The following is a 23,093-nucleotide window of genomic DNA, read 5'->3' as shown; positions in this document are numbered from 1 at the left end:
GAAATTCCCTCCTCAGGAATCATCTCATATTATTTATAGGAGATTTATTTGCACAGCTAGTGAGAGAACAAAAATTTCTAATTATATCTAGTAACATCACTTTCTAGTTTTCAGTTCGTTCAGTTTGCCAGACAATGCTTTGCCAAAAACAAGGTTTGCCAAAAATGCTTTGCCCAAAGACAGAGGAGGCATCTGCAGCATGTGCTGACCAGACTCTATAAAAGAGTCCTTGAATCTGGGCTGTCCCGTCTCCAGAGAAAACTTCATGGTAAGTGTATGTCTGTGACTGGCAGAAAGGGACAGTGTCCCTGCAGTCCACATGTCCCACTTCAGCCCTGCTGTCCTTGTGTACGTATCTGCGTCTGCAAGGATTTAATATCTGTAAGATAAAGCATGCTGGTGTTTCCACTTTGTCACTTGCCTGTGGAATTCTGTGCAGCAGTAACGAGGGATCTGCCATTTCTGCTTTACAGCACTGATCGTCTTTCAGCCTGCAAGACATTTTCTCTTATCATAAGAGGTAAGACTCTAATTTACTCACACTTAAGGGACAGACAAAAAGGTGTTAGTTTTCTGTAGAACAAATTTCTTTATGGTGACAAATTTCTGTAAAATTTTACGGGCAATTGCTGTATGCCCATATATTCCTGGCCACTGCTTAGTTATGGTAAATGGAGCATGCTGATGGTTGGGTAGGCTGCTCATGGCAAGCAAGCTTTCCAAAGTGGCTGTGCTTGAAGCCACTAGCCACTGATGTCATGCCAGGAAATGCTTCTTGGGGATTCCTCATGTTTAATTATGGATCAGTGAAGTAAATGATCTGCTCTGGCATGAAGTCCAGATAGATAGAGCCAGCCAACAGAATAGACTATTGAAAAATCTTAAAGGTTTGTAACAAATTATATCTATTACTGTATATGATATTGGCCAAAAATTCATATGAAAATACTTTTTAGACTATGCTGCGGGGTTATAATCTGCATGTGAGCCTTGTACTAGGAAACTTTTTAAAAATGCAAAAATCAACTAACAACTATACAAACAAACAAAAATGTACTGTTCCTATTCCTCTGAAACACATCAGAGTAAAGTGGAGGATCTGCATGCTACTAGGAGTTGTTGCAAATGTTAACATTTGGTTGGCTTATTTAGATAACTAAAAGTCATGACATGACATCTAAATAAATTGTCTGTTTGTCTAACTTCCTAGGAACTCAGATGTGTGTTCTATTACTGGACATGTGGTATATCCTTGGAAATCCAGTACTGCATTTAGATATCCATATTTGATTTGTAAATTCTTGAGCTAAGGTTTCTAACTTTGCATATAATTATTTTCACAAATGATTAGCATACAAAGAAATAATTGGTGATGCAGTATTTTAACTTATTATATTATCTGTCCTTGTATACCATTTGCTCACATACTACTTCCCAGCGTTGAGGCACTTGCAACAGATTTCTGCCATTGTCAAGGAAATAACAGTGCAGTTGATTTAAGATGAGAGCCACACTGAAATTTAAGCATGAGATGAAATACGTAGTTAAATAGAACTTACACTAGAACTTAAATTGGACAATGGAACATGGCGGGGGGTGGGGGGGGTGGGGTGGGGGTGGGGGGGGGAAGTCTTGTTTTGTTCAGATAGAACAGATCTCTAAAATTTCCAGTACAACTTTCTTAGATTATTTAAGTAGTTCTAATGTCCATGCCCAGGACTATTTCTAATTTTGACCTGGGTATATTTAAACCCAGAAACAAATTTGTTTATATCTTCAAGACACCTAAAGGACACAATTTGATAAGCAAAGGGGGCCCAGCTAGCACTGGCTAGTACAGCTGATAGCACAGCTAACAGTTACAGATTGTTTCAACAGTAAGAAAGCAGTTGTACACATCTAACTCCCACTTTATAATTAGAATCTATGTGAAAAAATGAGGAGGCTGGAATCTGAGCTTCCTTTAGCCTGAGGGATTTTGCCACACTCATGCTTTACATAATTGCCCTTGCCACAAAGTTGGAAGGCATTTTTCATCACAGGACCTTTCTTTCTGCTGGAAGAGGTGTGCCATTATTATGAAAGCAATGTTTATCAGTATGGCAGGATGACAAGCAGGATGACAGTTGCTGGAAGGGTGGTAGCTGTTTAGAATCTGTCCTTGGTGTTTCTAGCCCTAAAACTCACCTTTGAGTGACACAGAGAGAGAAGGTACACACCTTATTTCAAAGACTGATGTTATGATGCTGGGTTGTTTAAAGAGTTTGTGATGAGAAGCAAACAACTCTAGTGAATGGTTCAGAGCACCAACAAAAGACATCATGCATCAATTAGTCCTCCAAACACCTTCAGGACTCACCTGTCTCTATTCTGTGTATAGGCAAGCAACGTTTTCAATAGCTTTTTGGTTTGGGAACTCCAGGTAGGTGATGTGAATATGGTCTTCCTCTGGCATTATCCTTCACTGTGATGCTTCATTTCTGCTTTGGAACCCGTTGCTTAATAGTTATTTGCAGAAGGACACAGAGCATTTACAACATGCTTTCAAAGCTTTGAGCTTCCAAACTTGCAAGTGCTTTCTTGATGTTCATTCAATCACAGTAGCCTTGTGGCATTCCTCCACAAATGTTTTCATTTAAAATTTCCCTGATGGAATCTCCAGTCTCCTGAGGCCTATGAATCTAATTGGAAAGAGCAACTTTTTGAGGAGTGGCTGGGGACACTACACACAGAATGTGAAAAGAATGTAGAAGTTGCCCTGCTCAGCTTGACAAGGCATTAAAACTTAACCATTTCACAAAGTTATGTAGATGTCTAGAAATGTAAAAAGAAACACAAACCTCTCAGCGCTTTTCAAATTTGAATCACATCATAGAACATATCAGTGCTAGAAATATGTCAATGCTAAGAGCACCATTAGCAACCTAATGGTGGATGGAATGCATTCTCAGGAACTGGAAAGATGAGATCAAACTCATGAATATGCTACAGAGCAATGTTACCCTTAAGGAGGCTCCCAAAAGTCTTCAGTCTGGAGCTTACAAGAACATGAATTTTAGTAAAGGTAGTGTGAAGTCTGGCATGTAGGAAAGAATACCTCCATACAACAGTTTATGTTGACTGTAGTTTGGCTAGAAAAAACCTTTGCAGAAAAAGGTCATGTGTCCTCATGTCCATGTGTCAGCAGTGTGCCTTTGGGGGAATGAAAGCCAACAGCATATGGTCAGGCACTCATTACAGTAGGCCAACAGCAGGTAAAGGGAAGGGATTCTTCCCTTGTATTCAGCTCCCATATCTGGAGCACTGTGTTCAGTTTGGTGCTCCCTGGTGACAAGAAAGACATTGACATTCTGAAATGAGTCCAGCAGAGAACTTCCAACATAGACAGGTGCAAATGATGTATGGAGGAGAGGCTGAAAGATGCAGTTTGCCCACTCTGGAGACAAAATTAAAATGTGGTTGTCTTATTGTTATCTTCAACAAAAAGTGGGTGGTTATACAGCAAAAAGAGACAGACTCTTCTTGAATGTGCTGAGTGAAAGTATGAGGGACAACAGACACATGTTGCAGCAACAGAAATTTTGATCAGGTATTAGGAAAAGAAAATCAGGGTGGTCAGACATTAAACAGAGATGCAGCGGGGGCAAGGAATTTCCATTCTTGGAGATAATCAAAACTTCACTGGAAAAGGTTCTGTGTAACTTGATCCAAAGTTTGACCTGCTTTGCACAGGAAGGTGGGCCAAAGAAATGCCTGAGATTCTTTCAAATCACACATTCTATGATGCTGTTGAAGTTTTTCAATAAACTGTGTGACAACAAAAAATATTGACTCATTTGGGCAACATACCTGCTCTTCCACAGTGTTCTCTGTTGACGAGCCCCTCCATAAAGTGCAGCCATGTCGTCAGACTCTGAGATGGCCGTCTTTGGGGAGGCAGCTCCTTACCTCCGAAAGTCAGAAAAGGAGAGAATTGAGGCCCAGAACAAACCTTTTGATGCCAAGACAGCTGTCTTTGTGACCCATCCTAAGGAATCCTTTGTGAAAGGGACAGTCCAGAGCAAAGAATCAGGGAAGGTCACTGTCAAGACTGAAGGTGGAGAGGTGAGTAAGGAACAAGGCTGAAGGACACCATTTGAATCCCACTCTCAGCTCTTAGCTGACATATGTTCTTCCTCTGACAGACCCTGACCGTGAAGGATGATCAGATCTTCTCCATGAACCCTCCCAAGTATGATAAAATCGAGGACATGGCCATGATGACTCACCTCCATGAACCCGCTGTGCTGTACAACCTCAAAGAGCGTTACGCAGCCTGGATGATCTACGTAAGTACCAGCAGCAGTCTTCCTCCGGGCAGTGAGGAGGAACTGCTCTGCCAGGGTAAGTGGAAGCCAACGTGCTGTCTCCCTTCCTCACAGACCTACTCGGGTCTCTTCTGCGTCACTGTCAACCCCTACAAGTGGCTGCCGGTGTACAACCCGGAGGTGGTGTTGGCCTACCGAGGCAAGAAGCGCCAGGAAGCCCCTCCACACATCTTCTCCATCTCTGACAATGCCTATCAGTTCATGCTGACTGGTGAGTGACTGCATCTGTCTCAGAGGGATTGTCCCATGAAATTCTCTGGAGGGATACTCTGTCTCAGTAATATGAAGAGACTTTTTCAAAGCTTTCATTGTTCTGATGCATACATACTACTGCGTGTTTTATTATCTCCACACCATTATTTCTACTATTTTAAATAAAAGACACCCCTGTACATGGTGAGGTGTTTTGGCATTTTGTTTGTTTATTTGTTTTAAGTTTATGCTAACTGGTGAGATGGTCTTCAAGTGATACCATAAAAAATACATTTTAAAAATAATCAGTTTCCCTGATAAATATGCTAATATTTTCTTAACAACTGATTAGAGTTTTATTTCAGTCATACCATTAATCACTACTAATTTAAGCAGGATTTTTTCACATCAGTATTTCTAAAAATTAAGTATAGTAGCACAGATAGTTAGTGTGTCAGGAAAAACAATAAGCCAAATGGACTAGGTGGAGCAGGGAATATATTTATGTCTGTAATGACATAGTGAAATTTATCAGGGTATGAGATTCACATGTGATGTGAAAATTCTGTCTAATTATGTTAATTCACCAAATGGCTACAGGAAACATCAATAACACAAATATTCAGATTTGTCTTGATAAAACCATGAAATTAAAAATAGAAATGGAATTATACATTGCTTCTCATTTTGCTTTCACCTTTTCATTCCTTTCTTTCTCCATGCTATTGGGTTCAGAACTGTTACCCATGCTCAGGATTCCTTGATCATGGGTCCTTACTCTCCCTTTCTCTACTGCTCTAAATAGAGTCTCTGTAGCACAAAATTAAAATAAAAAAAAGAAACAGAAACAATTTACTGCATGTGGGAGAAAAAAGATCATCATCAAGAGTACAGTGGGGAATAAACACATGTCCCTTCAAGGGTTTTCATTATTCATGGAAAAGAATTACTTAGCAAAGAATTGAATTTTTAAAAACTGTAACTAGTAAGCAAAAAAAAAAAAAGAAAAGCAAACTTTTTTCTTGTCATATCTTACTTCCATTTACTGCATTTATTTTCAGTCTTTTTCTGTTCTTCATTTACAAAGTCGATCTGTTTCTGCCTCTTTCACAGATCGTGAGAACCAGTCGATCCTGATCACGTATGTACACCCCTTCTCGGGTCCCTGTGGGGCTGCCCGGTGCTGGGGGACCTCCCGCCTGACCACACGCTCTCTGCTTCTCTCTTTGGTTTCACAGCGGAGAATCCGGAGCAGGGAAGACTGTGAACACAAAGCGTGTCATCCAGTACTTTGCAACAATTGCAGCGAGTGGAGATAAGAAGAAGGAGGAGCAGACAGCAGGCAAAATGCAGGTAAATCAAAAATGCTGGAACCAATGTTTTTCTCTGATCCTGACATGATTTTTGGAGAGGATAACCAGCAATAATTATCATTCTGCAGGGAACACTTGAGGATCAGATCATCAGCGCTAACCCACTGCTGGAGGCCTTTGGAAACGCCAAGACTGTGAGGAACGACAACTCCTCACGCTTTGTAAGTTTTTGATTAGAGAAGTTGACATTCACAGGTGAACAAGGATGTCAGAGAAGAAGCTGCTACTTCTGATGTGTCATGGTTGGATGATTGTATTCATTGAACTAATATTTTCCTCATATTTTTGTCAACTAAAAACTATCTAACTAGACTATCAATTAACATTATAACTTTAAAAGTGTAGTACAACAAGGAAATATTTACAAATGGAGATCATTTAAATATGTATAAATATATATATTATTTGATAATTTTATAGATATATATATACACACATACCTACTCCTGGTATATGTCATAAAGACTATAAATTTAGTCTGTGTAAATTGATATAATGCAGAAAGGAGGGAGGAAAAGACAGACAGACAGCATGAAAATTGCCTGCATCAGATCAACAAAAACATGAATCTGTTTTTTTAGACACAGAACTGTGCAGGTCTATTAACCTGACTGTTCAGACCTTGATACAAGTTATTTGGAAAGGGATAAGGACAAATATGTCTTCAGGACATCCTATCAGACACCAAACTATGATATGTCTTTTTGGTCATTTTAGTGCGAAAGGTATTCCTAAATTTTGTTAGATAAGTTGTGAATGTCCTTGAGTAATCACAATACCAATCCACAGTCTCAGCCTAAATTTCTGTGTTCTGGGTGCATTGTCCCTATCCCCATAACTCAGAAAATAACACATGCCTTCTGTTTTTTCACAAAATCAAAAAATCTCCTTTAACATTTACACCACCAAAATCCACCTTCGCAGAGTCCTATCTGAATATAAAAAATGAAACTAGTGCATCTTGGCTTTTTCTATATCTGTCAGTTTGAATTGAGGCATAAATGACCTAATAAAAGGCTTGTTAAGTGGTTTTCTTGTTCCTGTGCGTTCAGAATTACCCACTAAATAATAATAACTTGGCTCAGGTCTTTACCTTAGAATTGCCAGTATAGATTCCTGAAATTTTTTCTTGCCTTTTTTAAGAAAAATAAGAAAAAAATTCAAAACAACTTCGAAGTTTAAATCCTGTCCTCTATGGAGACCTGTCCTCTGTGGTTAAATACTGACAGTCTTAGTGAAATTTCAAAATGCCTTTTTCTTTCCCTTCTAAAGGGTAAATTCATTCGAATCCACTTTGGGGCCACAGGCAAACTGGCTTCTGCCGACATTGAAACATGTAAGAGACCTCCTGACCTGACCACATTCCTGCCTCCCTTTCCACTGCAGTGTACTTTCTCAGGCTTAACTCTTTCTACCTTCCTTGACAGATCTGCTGGAGAAGTCCAGAGTCACTTTCCAGCTCAAGGCAGAAAGAAGTTACCACATATTCTATCAGATCATGTCCAACAAGAAGCCAGAGTTAATTGGTAGGAATTATTATAAATTGTTTGATGGAATCTGAACATGTTTAACATTTATCTTCATTCTTATGCCCAGATATGTCCCATTCTTCTTTACAGACATGCTCCTCATTACCACCAACCCATATGACTACCAATTTGTGAGTCAAGGTGAGATCACCGTTCCCAGCATTAATGACCAGGAGGAGCTGATGGCTACAGATGTAAGTGACGCAGAGCATATTGGTATGGTGAAAGTTCCATTTAATGGCCCAGAGATTTATTTCACTGATTCTGTTGCCAGAGTGCCATTGACATCCTGGGCTTCACTGCTGATGAGAAAACAGCCATTTACAAGCTGACGGGGGCTGTCATGCACTACGGGAACTTGAAGTTCAAGCAGAAGCAGCGTGAAGAGCAGGCAGAACCAGATGGCACAGAAGGTATTAAAATCTAGAACTCCCAGTAACAGAAACAGTTACATAGCTGGCAGTTGGCATTCAGGTATCTTGCTCCAATTTATTTTCATAAAGACATAAATCTCAGCTTCCATAATATTCATGCTTCTAAATTTCCCTTCAAACTATCACAGGAATGGAATGCTGAAACCTACAGGTACATCTTAGAAGACGTCTACTTTCAATTATCGTTTCTCCTCTGTGACTGTCTCCCTCTCTCTTTGTGTATAGTTGCTGACAAGGCCGCCTACTTGATGGGTCTGAACTCAGCAGACCTGCTCAAGGCCCTCTGCTACCCCCGAGTCAAGGTTGGGAATGAATATGTGACCAAGGGTCAAACCGTGCAGCAGGTAACAACCAGCTGGTGACTGGGAAACTCCGGCTTGTATCATTTACTATTTGCTCCAGACATTGTTTTTCTTCTGCTCCATTCTTCTTTGGTTTAGGTGAACAATTCAGTGGGTGCTCTGGCAAAGGCTGTCTATGAGAAGATGTTCTTGTGGATGGTTGTTCGCATCAACCAGCAGCTGGATACGAAGCAGCCCAGACAGTACTTCATTGGTGTCCTGGACATTGCTGGCTTCGAGATCTTTGATGCAAGTACCACAGAAATTATAGTAAAATCTCAAAAAGGCAATTAGGGCTCAAGAAAAAACAGAATTATGATGGGTTTTTTTGAAAACATTCCGTTCACTTGCAATTTCAAATCAGGTTTTGCATTTTTTTAAAAAAAATCTGGGGTTTTTTTTTGTTGTTGTTGTTTTTGTTGTTTTGTTGGTTTTTTTTTTTTTTTTTCCCCTGGAAATGCTTTCCTTGTATATCTCACTTGCTTTTTCTCCAGCACAAACCATGAGCTTCAAGAGATCTGCATGATACACAAGGAAGAAGCAGCTGCCTTTCACATAATTAGTGCTAATGTTGAAGCTTTTCAATAATTTGAGCTTAATATTAAAAAGATCCACTGACAAATAGCACACACATACTGAAGATACAATATAATGGAGTGTAGGAAGAGAAAGGAAGACTCAAGTTCTCCATAAAATTGTGCCAAGGCTTTGGAAAAAGAGACCAATATATGTCCTTTGTTTCCAAAGAGTCAGAGGGTGATTCTAACCGGAATAACACATTGGCTGCCTTTAGTGCCGACAGATTTCTACACACACTTGGGGAAGGTACTTGAGTCCAAGCCAGGACTGACAAACACTGAGAATGTCTAATCTTTTTGTAAGGGCAATGGGAAATTTACAGAATACAATGAGATAAAAGTGATATAAATTGCACCTTGGTATGGATAAGACTACTAAAGTATTTGGGAATTTTATTTAAGAATAAATTTTATATGTAAACATTATTCAGGTAGCAAAGAGGAAAAAAAACCCAACCTCTTTAAAAATACATAATGGGATGTTTTAATGTTAAAAAGTTTTGTTTTAACTGAGCATCCCTGAATGGGATTCTGAGTGTACAGGAGAAAGCTGTACAGGCAATTCTTCATTTTGAGAATGAGTAAATCTTGGTTTTGCATTGAACAGTTCAACAGCCTGGAGCAGCTGTGCATCAACTTCACCAATGAGAAACTGCAACAGTTCTTCAACCACCACATGTTTGTGCTGGAGCAGGAGGAGTACAAGAAGGAGGGAATTGAATGGACGTTCATTGACTTTGGGATGGACCTGGCTGCCTGCATTGAGCTCATTGAGAAGGTATGTTTATTACATTTAAGTTTTTGTTATTTCTTTGTGACAGAATTTTAGGATTTCCTGGCTACTGGTATTCAAAAAGTACCTTCTAATTTCCAATATTGTATGTATTCAGAAAATAATTTCTAAGGACATTTGTGATTAGGCTACACATGAAATATCTTTAGGTTATCCACTAACTACATTATTATGCATTTTTTAAAAATTAACTTATTTTATTTGTTTGGCAATAGAAGTATCACACATAATTTGATGACAAGGATTCTCTGTAGGTGTGTTTTCAAGTCTACAAAGATGAAAGATTTCTTTTCAGAAACCCAGACAAGATTTTCAGTATTACAATTATGATTTCAATATTAATACTGTGATTTCTGAAACACAATTTCTAAGCAAAATCATAGCTGTATATAGAAAAAAGGTACTAGATGAACAGGGATGAAAAAAAATCTCAGTATGAGTTGATACTGTTTTGTGTAACATCTTCTTGTATAGGAATGAAGAAACACATATGTCACAAAAATAAGATTTCAGGAAGTAGATGAAAGATCTGTTGATCTGTTGAACAAAGGTCAATTTTAGTAAGACACCTTCATCTAGACAAATTTACTTTGGGAAAGTATTAATGCAAAAAATAAAAATCTCCTTTTGATTCATCAGATTTTCCAAATTATTTAGAAAAATTTGTGTGATTATTGTGACACAATTAGTTCTGAAATGCATTAGTTTCAGACACAGATTCATATTTTATCAGGTACTCCATGTACAAAATGTTAAAAGATTTGATCCATTTTTGATCCAAAAATTTAATCGATTTCTCAGTTTCCTTTGCCTTACTGCAGTCTCCTTTTGAAGGCAGATCTGTATTTTCTTGCTGATATATTTTGCTGTTTCTCCCAGCCCATGGGCATCTTCTCCATCCTGGAAGAGGAGTGCATGTTCCCCAAGGCAACTGACACCTCTTTCAAGAACAAGCTCTACGACCAGCATCTGGGCAAGTCCAATAACTTCCAGAAGCCCAAGCCTGGCAAAGGCAAGGCTGAGGCCCACTTCTCCCTGGTGCACTATGCTGGCACAGTGGACTACAACATCTCTGGCTGGCTTGAGAAGAACAAGGACCCCCTGAATGAAACTGTCATTGGGCTGTATCAGAAGTCATCTGTGAAGACACTGGCTCTACTTTTCGCCTCTGCTGGTGGAGAGGCAGGTCAGTTTTCTGAAATGTCATCTCTTTGGTGCACAGTGGTTCTGCAAAATTGTGGAATCATGAATGAGCCCCAAAACCATAAATGTTTAATTATCTTCACTTTATCAGAGGCTAGTGGTGGTGGTGGCAAGAAAGGTGGCAAGAAGAAGGGTTCTTCTTTCCAGACTGTCTCAGCTCTTTTCAGGGTAAGCACTTCCTCTTTTCATCTATGCAAATTAGAATTAAACTGCGCTTTCAACAGAGTCAGCCACAGTAAAAGAACAAACAACTTTGTTCTTATCCTCATTAAAAAAAAAAAAAAAAAAATTGAATGAGAAATGACACTGTAAAGTCCTAAACTTAAAATAAACATGGATTTTCTCATAAAAATATGAAGTACCCACCCTCTATCTCTCATTGCATTGATGAAAACTTTTTTTCTATCCCAAAAGGTGATGTTCAATATTCAGAAACAGAGGGGATTGAGATATTCATTGAGGTAGTATCAGTTGATAATTTGCAGCCCAGTGCTTCTCCATTGGTAGGCCTTTTATGCTAAGTTCAAAGAACCTTAGAGTTAGATTTTCTGTATTTCATATAAACACACATTAAATCATGATCCCACAGGAGAACTTAAACAAGCTGATGACCAATCTACGGAGCACTCACCCCCATTTTGTCCGTTGCATCATCCCAAATGAAACAAAAACGCCTGGTAAGATGCCCAAGCAGACAGAGAACTTGCTCTGATACAATCGTCCCCCTCTGCACTGGAAGCTGTAGTATGCATTTATGCTCTGAATTGCTAGGTGCCATGGAACATGAACTGGTACTTCACCAGCTGCGGTGTAACGGAGTGCTGGAAGGCATCAGAATTTGCAGGAAAGGTTTCCCCAGCAGAGTTCTCTACGCTGACTTCAAGCAGAGGTAAGAGCACTGCACTCGTCAGCATCATTACAAACAATATTGGTTCATTCAGGCTGGACTCTGTTGTCAAAAATAGCTGTATGTGAGCTGATGGGGTTCAGTAGCTAGTGTGTGTTGGCTGGGACAAAAATAGCCTTATCTTCCTCTTTCTCTTTTCACAGATACAAGGTGCTTAATGCCAGTGCTATCCCAGAGGGACAGTTCATTGATAGCAAGAAGGCTTCTGAGAAGCTTCTTGGGTCAATCGATGTGGACCACACCCAGTACAAATTTGGCCACACCAAGGTACAAACCCTCTTTGGCTCACTCACTGCGGGTCAGTGCTTTGCTGTACGTGACAGTGATGTGCTGCAACATTCCCTTTCTCAAGGTATTCTTCAAAGCTGGGCTGCTGGGACTCCTGGAGGAGATGAGGGATGAGAAGCTGGCACAGCTCATCACTCGCACCCAGGCCAGGTGCAGGGGCTTCCTGATGAGAGTCGAATACCAGAGAATGGTGCAGAGGAGGTAGACGTTCCTCATCTTCAGTTAAAGTCACTGTACTTGGGAGAAAGTGTTGGCACCCATCATACTGAAAATATTCAATGTACTTTTTAATTATGCTTCAGGGAGTCCATCTTCTGCATCCAGTACAACATTCGTGCATTCATGAACGTCAAGCACTGGCCCTGGATGAAGCTGTTCTTCAAGATCAAGCCCTTGCTGAAGAGTGCAGAATCTGAGAAGGAGATGGCCAACATGAAGGAAGAGTTTGAGAAAACCAAGGAAGAGCTTGCAAAGTCTGAGGCAAAGAGGAAGGAGCTGGAGGAGAAAATGGTGAAACTGGTGCAGGAGAAAAACGATCTGCAGCTCCAAGTGCAGGCAGTGAGTAACATGAGTAAATAAGATCTAACACTTCTTTTGTACTACAGAACTCAAATTGTCCACTAAACCACCTTGTAAAATATTTTAAGCTGAATACCACATAACTAAAGGCAAAATTCAGGCCACAGTCTTTCCCCAGCAAGTCTCAGTATTACAAAGTGGAGTTGAAACTAAAGAATGACTTTTCAGTCTTAATGCCTACATGTACATGTCTCCATGTGAGTTCATGACATGAAGCCGCATTATAGTTACTGTAGTGTATTTAGTGGACTAGTGATTCAGTTGACCAGCTACTCTGCCTTAATTCAGTTGATGAAATGAAGAGCCTAGCACCATTTCTTATGGCATATCTTACCTGAGCTTCTGTAGCTACTGCTCCCAGAAGACACAGATGCTCATTACATCCTATGACACAAGTGCTAGCCTTGTTTGTCACCAATGCCATTTGGCCTCTTGGAAACTTAGACAACATTTAGGCAACACACTAGAGCTGAATTCTAAATTTGCAATTTGTAATGTAATTGTGCAGTAACCTTTTCCCCAAAAGTAATCCCAGAGGCCTTACTGATGCACATCTGTTCCTTCAGCATTAAATGACTTTTCCTGTATTTTCCCACCAGGAAGCTGATGCTTTAGCTGATGCTGAGGAAAGATGTGACCAGCTCATCAAAACCAAAATCCAGTTGGAGGCCAAAGTAAAGGAGGTGACTGAAAGGGCTGAAGATGAAGAAGAAATTAATGCTGAGCTGACAGCCAAGAAGAGAAAACTGGAAGATGAATGCTCAGAGCTGAAGAAAGATATTGATGACCTTGAGCTAACACTGGCCAAGGTTGAGAAGGAAAAGCATGCCACAGAAAACAAGGTACACATGTGGGGAGACACATCAAGGGCCAAGACATCACTGACCCTTAGGGCAAAAGCCTGCTACCATAAGACATGTTGGCTTTAGAATATTTTGAGCTGGTATTTGTCTGAGCATCCAAAGGATAAATGAAACACCTGGCAAAACACTGTAAAGAGAAAAAGTCACTGCACCAGTGAACGTGTTTTCTACCCAATTTTGACACTTGCTCATATTTGTAGGTGAAAAACCTCACAGAGGAGATGGCAGGCCTGGACGAGACCATTGCCAAGCTGACAAAAGAGAAGAAAGCCCTCCAAGAGGCCCATCAGCAGACACTGGATGACCTGCAGGCAGAAGAGGACAAAGTCAACACGCTGACCAAAGCTAAGACCAAGCTGGAGCAGCAAGTGGACGATGTAAGCATGGAGGCACACAGCAAGAGCAGGACAGGTATAGAGTTAAACCTGAATGGTGGAGCATTGGTGGTCTTGTTCTTTTTAGCTGGAAGGGTCCTTGGAGCAAGAGAAGAAACTGCGCATGGACCTTGAGAGAGCTAAGAGGAAACTTGAAGGAGACCTGAAGCTGGCCCATGACACCATAATGGACTTGGAAAATGATAAGCAGCAGCTGGATGAGAAACTGAAGAAGTAAGTGTGGCTGTGGGGCCCCTGAGTGCTGGGCTGGTGCACTTGTCTTTTTCTCTTTGAGCTCTGACACGGTTTGCTTTGCCCAAAGGAAAGACTTTGAAATCAGCCAGATCCAGAGCAAAACTGAGGATGAGCAAGCCCTGGGCATGCAGTTACAGAAGAAGATCAAGGAGCTGCAGGCAAGCCTCTGTCCCTTGCCCTCTCTCAGCCAGTGTCAGGTCAGGAAGGAGGAGGGCATGGGTGTGAAGGGTCCCTAATGTTCCCCAGGCTCGTATTGAGGAACTGGAGGAGGAGATTGAGGCAGAGCGAACCTCTCGGGCAAAAGCAGAGAAGCATCGGGCTGACCTCTCGAGGGAGCTAGAGGAGATCAGCGAGCGCCTGGAAGAAGCAGGAGGGGCTACAGCAGCTCAGATCGAGATGAACAAGAAGCGTGAGGCAGAATTTCAGAAGATGCGGCGTGACCTCGAAGAGGCCACGCTGCAGCACGAAGCCACGGCTGCCACCCTGCGGAAGAAGCACGCGGACAGCACAGCTGAGCTTGGGGAACAGATCGACAACCTGCAACGAGTGAAGCAGAAGCTGGAGAAGGAGAAGAGTGAGCTGAAGATGGAGATTGACGACTTGGCCAGTAACATGGATTCTGTCTCCAAAGCCAAGGTATTGAAAAATATCCTGAATACAACTTGAAAATAAATAATGCTGAAACCTGTGGTCAGGTTACAATATAACTCTCTGACTCTGTATGGAACTGTATTTCCAATGATCTAATGCCAAGGAGCAGCAAATATCTTACATGCCTGTGCACATTTTTCTGGTGAGAATCGTGCTGTTCAGAATAAGGAGGTGTCCAGATACTAATCTTCTTTCATTCTCTGTGTTCTCCACAGGCAAATCTGGAGAAGATGTGCCGCGCACTGGAAGACCAGCTGAGTGAGATTAAGACAAAGGAAGAAGAGCATCAGCGCATGATCAATGATCTCAGTGCTCAAAGAGCTCGTCTGCAGACAGAATCAGGTGAGAGAGCCCCCTCTGAGCTGTGGAACGGGAGGTCATCCTAAACCAGTCACAAACGACAATGAAAATATTTCCTTCCTGTGTGCTTTCCTAGGTGAATATTCGCGCCAGGTGGAGGAGAAAGATGCTCTGATTTCTCAGCTGTCAAGAGGCAAGCAGGCTTTCACCCAACAGATTGAAGAACTCAAGAGGCACCTAGAGGAAGAGATAAAGGTGATTGTTTGTCCTACATCTGGCCAACAAAAACACTCTTAACTTCACACTGCCTAGTGGGGACAGGGTCTGCTTAGCAGAAGCCATACTGGGAGAAGATTTTCATTTCTGCAGGTGGTGTCCTTCACTGCAACCACCTATACCCTCCCAGTGGTCATGTTGGCAGTGTTACATTAACCCTTTGGAAGAGATTTCCCAGATATTACCATTCCTTGTCCCAATCCTGCTCTCTACCCAGGCCAAGAACGCCCTAGCCCATGGCTTGCAGTCAGCTCGGCACGACTGTGACTTGCTCCGGGAACAATATGAGGAGGAGCAGGAAGCCAAGGGGGAGCTGCAGCGCGCCCTGTCCAAGGCCAACAGCGAAGTGGCCCAGTGGAGAACCAAATACGAGACGGATGCTATTCAGCGCACGGAGGAGCTGGAGGAGGCCAAGTACGTGGGGAAAGTGGGGAAGACAAAAGAAGGGGTAGGCTAATGGGAAATTTGAGGACACAACTGCAATATTTTCCTAAAAAGATAAAGCTGTACTTTGGGGCAGGGTAAGGGCTGAGGTAAAGTATATCCTCCAAAGACTGTGGTTTAGGAAACATAGTGGAAAATATTCCCCTGACCCAGAGAATGGTACAGAAAACCTCTGGGCAGTAATCACAGAAGGCACAGTGGTTGTGAAAACCTGGAAATCTGAACTGGGAAAAGAGTGACAGGCTGGGGGAGGACTTGCACTGTCTGTGCATAGGATATATACTCAATGAAGTGGTAAAATGTCCTGTGGTGAAAAGCCCATCAGCCACACACCACAGCCTCCCCTTTGCTCTCAAACCATGAGCTGTTCTTACCACCTCCCAGGAAGAAGCTGGCACAGCGCCTGCAGGATGCAGAGGAACATGTTGAGGCTGTGAATGCCAAATGTGCCTCCCTGGAAAAGACAAAGCAGAGGCTGCAGAATGAAGTGGAGGACCTGATGATTGACGTGGAGCGATCTAACGCTGCCTGTGCAGCTCTGGATAAGAAGCAGAAGAACTTTGACAAGGTCTTTTGGGCTCCAGCCCCGGGGCTCCTGGGCAGAGCATGTCCTCCTGATTGCCACCTCCATACTGACGCCCCATTTCTCTTCAGATCCTGGCAGAATGGAAGCAAAAGTATGAGGAAACGCAGGCTGAGCTGGAAGCCTCCCAGAAGGAGTCTCGCTCTCTCAGCACGGAGCTGTTTAAGATGAAGAATGCCTATGAGGAGTCCTTGGACCACCTGGAAACGCTGAAGCGTGAGAACAAGAACTTGCAGCGTAAGTCCCTGGCCCTCTGCTCCTGGCAGGGCTTTCTCACAAGCTTATCTATCTGCCACAATAAATGGGTCTGGAACTGCAGTGATGAGAAGATGCCTGTCATTGTGGTGTGGCAGGGCCATTCCCCTTCAGCTCTGTGCCTGACCATGCCACTTTTCACCCTTCCTTGTAGAGGAGATTTCCGACCTCACAGAGCAGATTGCAGAGGGAGGAAAGGTGATTCATGAGCTGGAGAAAGTCAAGAAGCAGATTGAGCAAGAGAAATCTGAAATCCAGGCTGCTCTAGAAGAAGCTGAGGTACATGCTTACAATCACTGGTGTCTGCACTAAAAATATGAGCAATGGGGAAATATTCGTGGTCCCCCTGTGTTCTGGCTGGGCAGCGCAGCCAGCTGAGATTTCCTGGAATATTACATAATGTCCCAGAAAGCAAGCAGTAGCTTTATTGACATTACAAATGTTTGTGTCCACTTGTCCAGGCCTCCCTAGAACATGAAGAGGGCAAGATCCTGCGCCTCCAGCTTGAGCTCAACCAGGTGAAATCTGAGATTGACAGGAAGATCGCAGAGAAAGATGAGGAGATTGACCAGATGAAGAGAAACCACCTCAGAATTGTGGAGTCCATGCAGAGCACCCTGGACGCTGAGATCAGGAGCAGGAACGAAGCCCTGCGGCTGAAGAAGAAGATGGAGGGAGACCTGAATGAAATGGAGATCCAGCTGAGCCATGCCAACCGCGTGGCTGCAGAGGCACAAAAGAACCTGAGAAACACGCAGGCAGTGCTCAAGGTATGTTAAGCTAAGGGTGTGCACAGAGGTGTCTAGCTTGTCTAATATCATCGAATCACCGAATCATAGAGTGGCTTGGGTTGAAAGGGACCTTCAAGGATCATCTAGTCCAGGACCTCTACCGTGGGCAAGGACATGTTTTACTAGATCGGACTGCTCAAAGCCCCATCCAACCTGACCTTGAACACTTCCAGTGATGGGGGCTTCCACAACATCCTGTCACTGGATACCAGGGAGAAGAGATCAGTACGTCACTCTCCACGTCCCCTCCTCAGGAAGCCGTAGAGAGCAATGAAGTCGCCCCTCATCATCCTTCTCTCCAAACTAGACAAATCCCATGTCCTCAGCGGCTCCTCAGAGGACATGCCTTCCAGCTCTTTCACCAGCTTTGTTGCCCTCCTTTAGATGCATTCGGGTCCCTTAACATCCCTTTTCAAATGTGGGGCCCAGAACTACACGCAATGTTCAAGGTGAGGCCACACCAAAACTAAATACAATAGGAATTCAGCTCCAGCTGTGCCTTAGCTTTCCTGATCCTATCCCTACACATCTGGGCAGCAGCCTTCTGTTCTTCCCAGGATACATGTCTTTGGTTCTACTGCCTATGCATTCCCTTCTTACACTTCAGTTTGACCAGGAGGTCCTTACTCAGCCATGCTGTTCTCCTGCCTTCCTTGCCTGATTGCTTACACATGGGAATTGGAACTGCCATGCAAGTGTCCTTAAAGAGCTGACAACTCTCTTCTTCTCCTTTAGCCCTGAGGGCCGTTTCCCAGGGGGTCCCACCCAGTAATTCCTTAAACAACTGAAAGTCTGCTCTCCTAAAACTTAGGGTCTCGACCGTACTCTTCATCTGGCCCATGTCCCTCAAGATTGTGAATACCACCAGGGCATGATCACTGAAGCCCAGGCTGCCAACAGTTTTGGCATCTCTAATCAGTTCATCTGTGTTGGTAAGCAGCTGGTCCAGTAATGCTTCTCCTCCAGTTGGGCTGTCTATCCCCTGGATGAAGTCTCCTGGACTCCTGGACTGGATGGAGTGTCCTGCACTGCTTACAGGTTGCTGTGGTGCTTTTCCAGCATATGTCAGACTGATTGAAGTTCCCCAGCTGGATCAGAGCCTGCAAGTGTGATGCTTCCCATAGTTGAAGTAATAACACTTCACCAACAGGCTCCCCTTGGTCAGGTGGCCTGTAGTAAACACCAGCGACAAGGTTTCCTTTGTTGGCTTGGCCTCTAATTTTTACTTATAAGCTCTCATCTAACGTGGCTCATCACTGTTTTTCAAAGACACCTCTGTGCAATCAACCCATTTTTAACATAGAGGGCTACCTGCCCGCCTCTCCTTCCTTGCCTGTCCTTTCTGAACAATTTACAGCCATTGGTTGCAGCACTGCAGTCGTGTGATTCATGCCACCAGGCTTCAGTAATGGTGGTTAGATCATAGCTTTCTGGCTGCACAGTGGCTTCCCAACGCCTCACGTTCATTACCCATGTTACATGCATTGATATAGAGACACTTCATTGGGCTATCAACCATATTACCTGTCAGAGGAACAAACCCTAATTCCTTTGGAGCCTTCCACAGATGTATTCCTGTTGCTTCCTAACATATCAGCAGCCCCTGGCTCTTCTCTGTTACTCAAAACTCCCTTCCCCTGCTAAGTCCAGTTTAAAGCTCTGGCCAGCTTGCTGCCAAAGATCCTCTTGCCCCACTTGTTTGGGTGAATCCCATCAGCTCCCCACAGACCGAGTTTCTCATAGAAGCGAAAACCTTGAATATGGCACCAGCTAGACAGCCAGGCATTCACCTGTTCAATCTTTCTCCTCCTTCCTGAATCCCTTCCTCTGAAGGGGAAGGTAGAGGAGAACACCACTTGTGCTCCATATCCTTTTGACATTGCTCCAAGGGACATACAGTCTCTTTTGATGCTTATAAGTTGCCTTGTTGCAATATCATTAAAGCCTACATGGAATAGTAGGAGCAGATGTTAATCTGAAGGGCTCACCAGGCTTGGCAGCCTCTCAGTGACATCACGAATGAGAGAGAGCTCCTTGTGGGCAGCAAACTGCTCTAGAGAAATTGTCTGGATGGTAAATGGGTGTTTTGGTGCCTCTTAGTAAGGAATCTCCAGTTCCTAATACCTTATATAATAATACCTTATGGGCTTTTCCTGTGGCACTGGTTCTAATGTGGGTGGTTGGATCACTTTTACATGGCTGACTTTTCCTGGATCCTGTCATTTATCATGTGCTCTTCATTTTTCAGCCACAGAGCATCGACTCTGTTATGTAGCAGCACTTTAGAGGATGGGGAAAGGTTCTTTCCTCTGCCCTATATATACTTTATATCTATAAATATATAGAGAGATTATATGACATAATAATTATTAGACTGGTGGTAATTGCCATTGTGTAACAGTGTTGTGCCGCCTTATAATTTCTCTTTCCTCTCTTAAAGGATACCCAGATACACTTGGACGATGCTCTCAGGACACAGGAGGACCTGAAGGAGCAGGTGGCCATGGTGGAGCGCAGAGCAAACCTGCTGCAGGCTGAAATTGAGGAGCTACGGGCAGCCCTGGAGCAGACGGAGCGGTCGAGGAAGGTGGCTGAGCAGGAACTGATGGATGCAAGTGAGAGAGTTCAGCTCCTCCACACTCAGGTTAGATTCATGAGATTCAAAGTCTCAAGAACCATTTTCTTTTTCCCTTTCCAGATTTTTCATCTGTGTAAATTCTTAAATAATCTCTTGTCATAAAAATCTTAACCTGAACCAGAGTTATTACCCTTGTACAAAGAATTGGATTGTGGCTAAATGAGTAGGATTCCATTAACAGAGTCAGAAGTGCTTCTTAAAATTTTAAGCACTCTCTGTTATCTCACTGTGTATGACCTGACAAGATGCAACATTTGAAGGAGGATGATAATAATAGATATATTAATGATAAGTTTAAATTTAAACAGTAAGTTTCTAAAAGTTTCTAAGTGTTCTGTTTTGGAACTAAATGGATGATATTTTTTGTTGTTCAACAGAACACCAGCTTGATCAACACCAAGAAGAAGCTGGAAACAGACATCGCCCAAATTCAGGGTGAAATGGAGGATACGATCCAGGAAGCCCGCAATGCCGAAGAGAAGGCCAAGAAGGCCATCACAGATGTGAGCTGGGGGCTCCTTTCACTGCTAATGGTGGATGTGTTCTCCCCCAGAACGTCTCCAGCCCCAAAATGGCTTTCACCCTTTGCTCTCATCAGGCAGCCATGATGGCAGAAGAGCTGAAGAAGGAGCAGGACACCAGTGCCCACCTGGAGAGGATGAAGAAGAACCTGGACCAGACGGTGAAGGACCTGCAGCACCGTCTGGATGAGGCCGAGCAGTTGGCACTGAAGGGAGGCAAGAAGCAAATCCAGAAGCTGGAGGCCAGAGTGCGTAGGGCTTTTAGTTGTGAGTGAGTGAACGTTGCACATAAGTAACCACCAGGGAAGCTCCAAAGCCGGGCTTCTCATTGCAGGTGCGGGAGCTGGAAGCGGAGGTTGACTCTGAGCAGAAGCGCAGTGCTGAAGCCGTGAAGGGCATGCGCAAGTACGAGAGGAGGGTGAAGGAGCTGACCTACCAGGTAAGGCAGGAGGCCTCCTTGGGCTGACAGAGTTTTCTCACAAGAAGTCAAATTTTGCACACACCATCCCCAAGGGGAACTGTTAACCACACATGATGCAGAACCAATAATTCCTTCTCTTTGCTGCTTACCAATCACTCTAGTCTGAGGAAGACCGGAAGAATAATCTCAGGCTGCAGGATCTGGTGGACAAGCTGCAAATGAAGGTGAAATCCTACAAGAGACAAGCTGAGGAGGCTGTAAGTATTGCTTGAAGAATGGGCAAGAGCCACCTTCCACCGGGGCAGCATGCTCGTTGGGATGAGTACGAATCCCAGGAAAGGGGCATGAAAGAAACTCCCAAGTCACAGCAGTCTTGGCCACGCCGTTTTGCTATCGTGTCACGAGTCCTTGCAGAGTTCTGGGCACCCTGCACTCAGGGATGAACTGAGGGAAGTTCTGCAGACTGTTTGATACAGGAGGTCAGATTAAACAAACCCAGGGGTCACACCCACTGACTGAGAAGTTCCTGAATCTCTGCTGCTGACCAAAAGCAGAGGGTTTCAGGGTCTTTCTCAACCTAATAGCCACACTGATAGTTGGGCAGCTATAATGGGGGAATAAGTACCCAAATGACAAATCCAAGTGACAAAATTGCTCCTCAGGAGGGACACAGTACTGCTGAGGATTGTCACAGTGGGGCCTTGAATAAGGGAGGATGAGGAGGTCTGTGTGAGGCTTACGTGTAAGTGGTGGTGGGTGGGGGATGGAGGTTTGTGCCTTCTCCCAGGGAAGAGCCGCAGCCCCGCAAGGCTGAGGCACAGGAGGAGTGAAACCCCTGCCCTGGGCTCCTCACCACCGACTCCCTCTCCCCACACAGGAGGAGCTGTCCAATGTCAACCTCTCCAAATTCCGCAAGATCCAGCACGAGCTGGAGGAAGCCGAGGAGCGGGCTGACATTGCAGAGTCACAGGTCAACAAGCTCCGTGTGAAAAGCCGGGAGTTTCATGGCAAGAAGATAGAAGAGGAGGAGTGAGGATGTCATGAGGCAGCAAAGTGACCGGAGGGATGCACAAAATGTGAACCTCTCCGTCGCTTTCTCCTGCAATGAATGTTTGTAACCGTGTCAATGTCTAGAGAATAAAGATCATAGGTTCCTTTGCATACACAGCAGACGAACACTGCGTTTGGTTGTTACATTTGAGTTCTGCAGTTACGTAACTTTGGGACATTTTCAAACGAAACATTTTATTTCACTTTAACCCTTGGGTAGCAGTAGAGATGTAATTTTCCCACCTCCAGTATTTCTCCACTGTGTCCTATTACATTACTGGGTAGGGAATAACACCAATTTAATTCCCATACTGGCAAGAGGAGAGGATCAGGTCAAAGGCAGGATGAGTACCTTGTCTGTCCTGGCACAGCAAAAAATGTTTCTGCCTTGGGAGTCCTCTTTCTAAATGGGTGCAGTACACAGAGGCTCTCTTTGCTGGTCTCACTTTGGCAAGCTGTCTTCTGAGGCAAGTTGCCTCATAAAAAAAAATAAATCTGGAGCTCCAAAGGCATCTGCATGTCTGTGAGCCTTCATGGAGGAACTCATGCAAGGACTGAGGGGCTGCCTCCTTTGAACAAGGCAGGTGAAGGCCACAAACTCTAGAGAGTGTCTTTTTATTCAGCAAAATTAAGGATCAGGCAAAGCTTTTTTTTATGGAAGAAGTTATTAACAATCAGTTCTAAAGCAAAACAAATAACGTTTTTGGATAGGAAGACATTGCAGTTCCTCACTTTCTCTATTAGGCAGAATAGCCAATATTAAGACAGAATGTTCCTGTTGTAAATGAAATGGAGATTGATGAAAAGGTTGGTAGAAGTAAGTGTGAACAAGAGGACTCACCGTGGGATAAGCCCCAACCAATGTAACATGCAGAGCCACCAGAGCAAGCGAGGAACTGCTGCAGTACTGTATAGTGTTTTCAGGTACTGAAATATTAATCTAAGGCTATAACAAGCTTTTGTGCCAAGAAACAACGTGGAGTTATGCATAAATACAAAAAGCTAAAGGAAGCGGTTTTGGCCGCGTAAGATAAGACTTAAAGTGGGAATAATTCTGGGAACATTACAGCTTTAAAGAAGTCACAGA

General features: G+C 43.4%; 1 protein-coding gene across 1 annotated transcript; it reads left to right on the top strand.

Moving 5' to 3' along the window:
- The first annotated feature begins 3,885 nt into the window (after window positions 1–3,885).
- On the top strand, window positions 3,886–22,132 carry LOC141952284 (myosin-1B-like). Its single transcript, XM_074889585.1, has 38 exons — window positions 3,886–4,104; window positions 4,185–4,328; window positions 4,422–4,578; window positions 5,673–5,700; window positions 5,798–5,912; window positions 6,001–6,093; window positions 7,205–7,268; window positions 7,360–7,458; window positions 7,552–7,655; window positions 7,736–7,874; window positions 8,121–8,239; window positions 8,336–8,485; window positions 9,422–9,592; window positions 10,487–10,793; window positions 10,902–10,978; window positions 11,400–11,487; window positions 11,582–11,699; window positions 11,861–11,984; window positions 12,070–12,206; window positions 12,308–12,563; window positions 13,184–13,426; window positions 13,648–13,824; window positions 13,910–14,055; window positions 14,144–14,234; window positions 14,323–14,712; window positions 14,943–15,069; window positions 15,164–15,282; window positions 15,521–15,717; window positions 16,132–16,315; window positions 16,402–16,567; window positions 16,740–16,864; window positions 17,047–17,355; window positions 19,817–20,020; window positions 20,392–20,517; window positions 20,613–20,783; window positions 20,870–20,974; window positions 21,118–21,213; window positions 21,834–22,132. Exons 1-38 carry the CDS (start codon window positions 3,901–3,903, stop codon window positions 21,987–21,989), a joined length of 5,826 nt encoding a protein of 1,941 aa, XP_074745686.1. The 5' UTR covers window positions 3,886–3,900; the 3' UTR covers window positions 21,990–22,132.
- The last annotated feature ends 961 nt before the right edge of the window (window positions 22,133–23,093 follow it).

Source organism: Strix uralensis, chromosome 19 (assembly GCF_047716275.1).
Source record: "Strix uralensis isolate ZFMK-TIS-50842 chromosome 19, bStrUra1, whole genome shotgun sequence".
Lineage (NCBI taxonomy): Eukaryota > Metazoa > Chordata > Aves > Strigiformes > Strigidae > Strix > Strix uralensis.
This window is presented reverse-complemented; position numbering and strand designations above follow the sequence as displayed.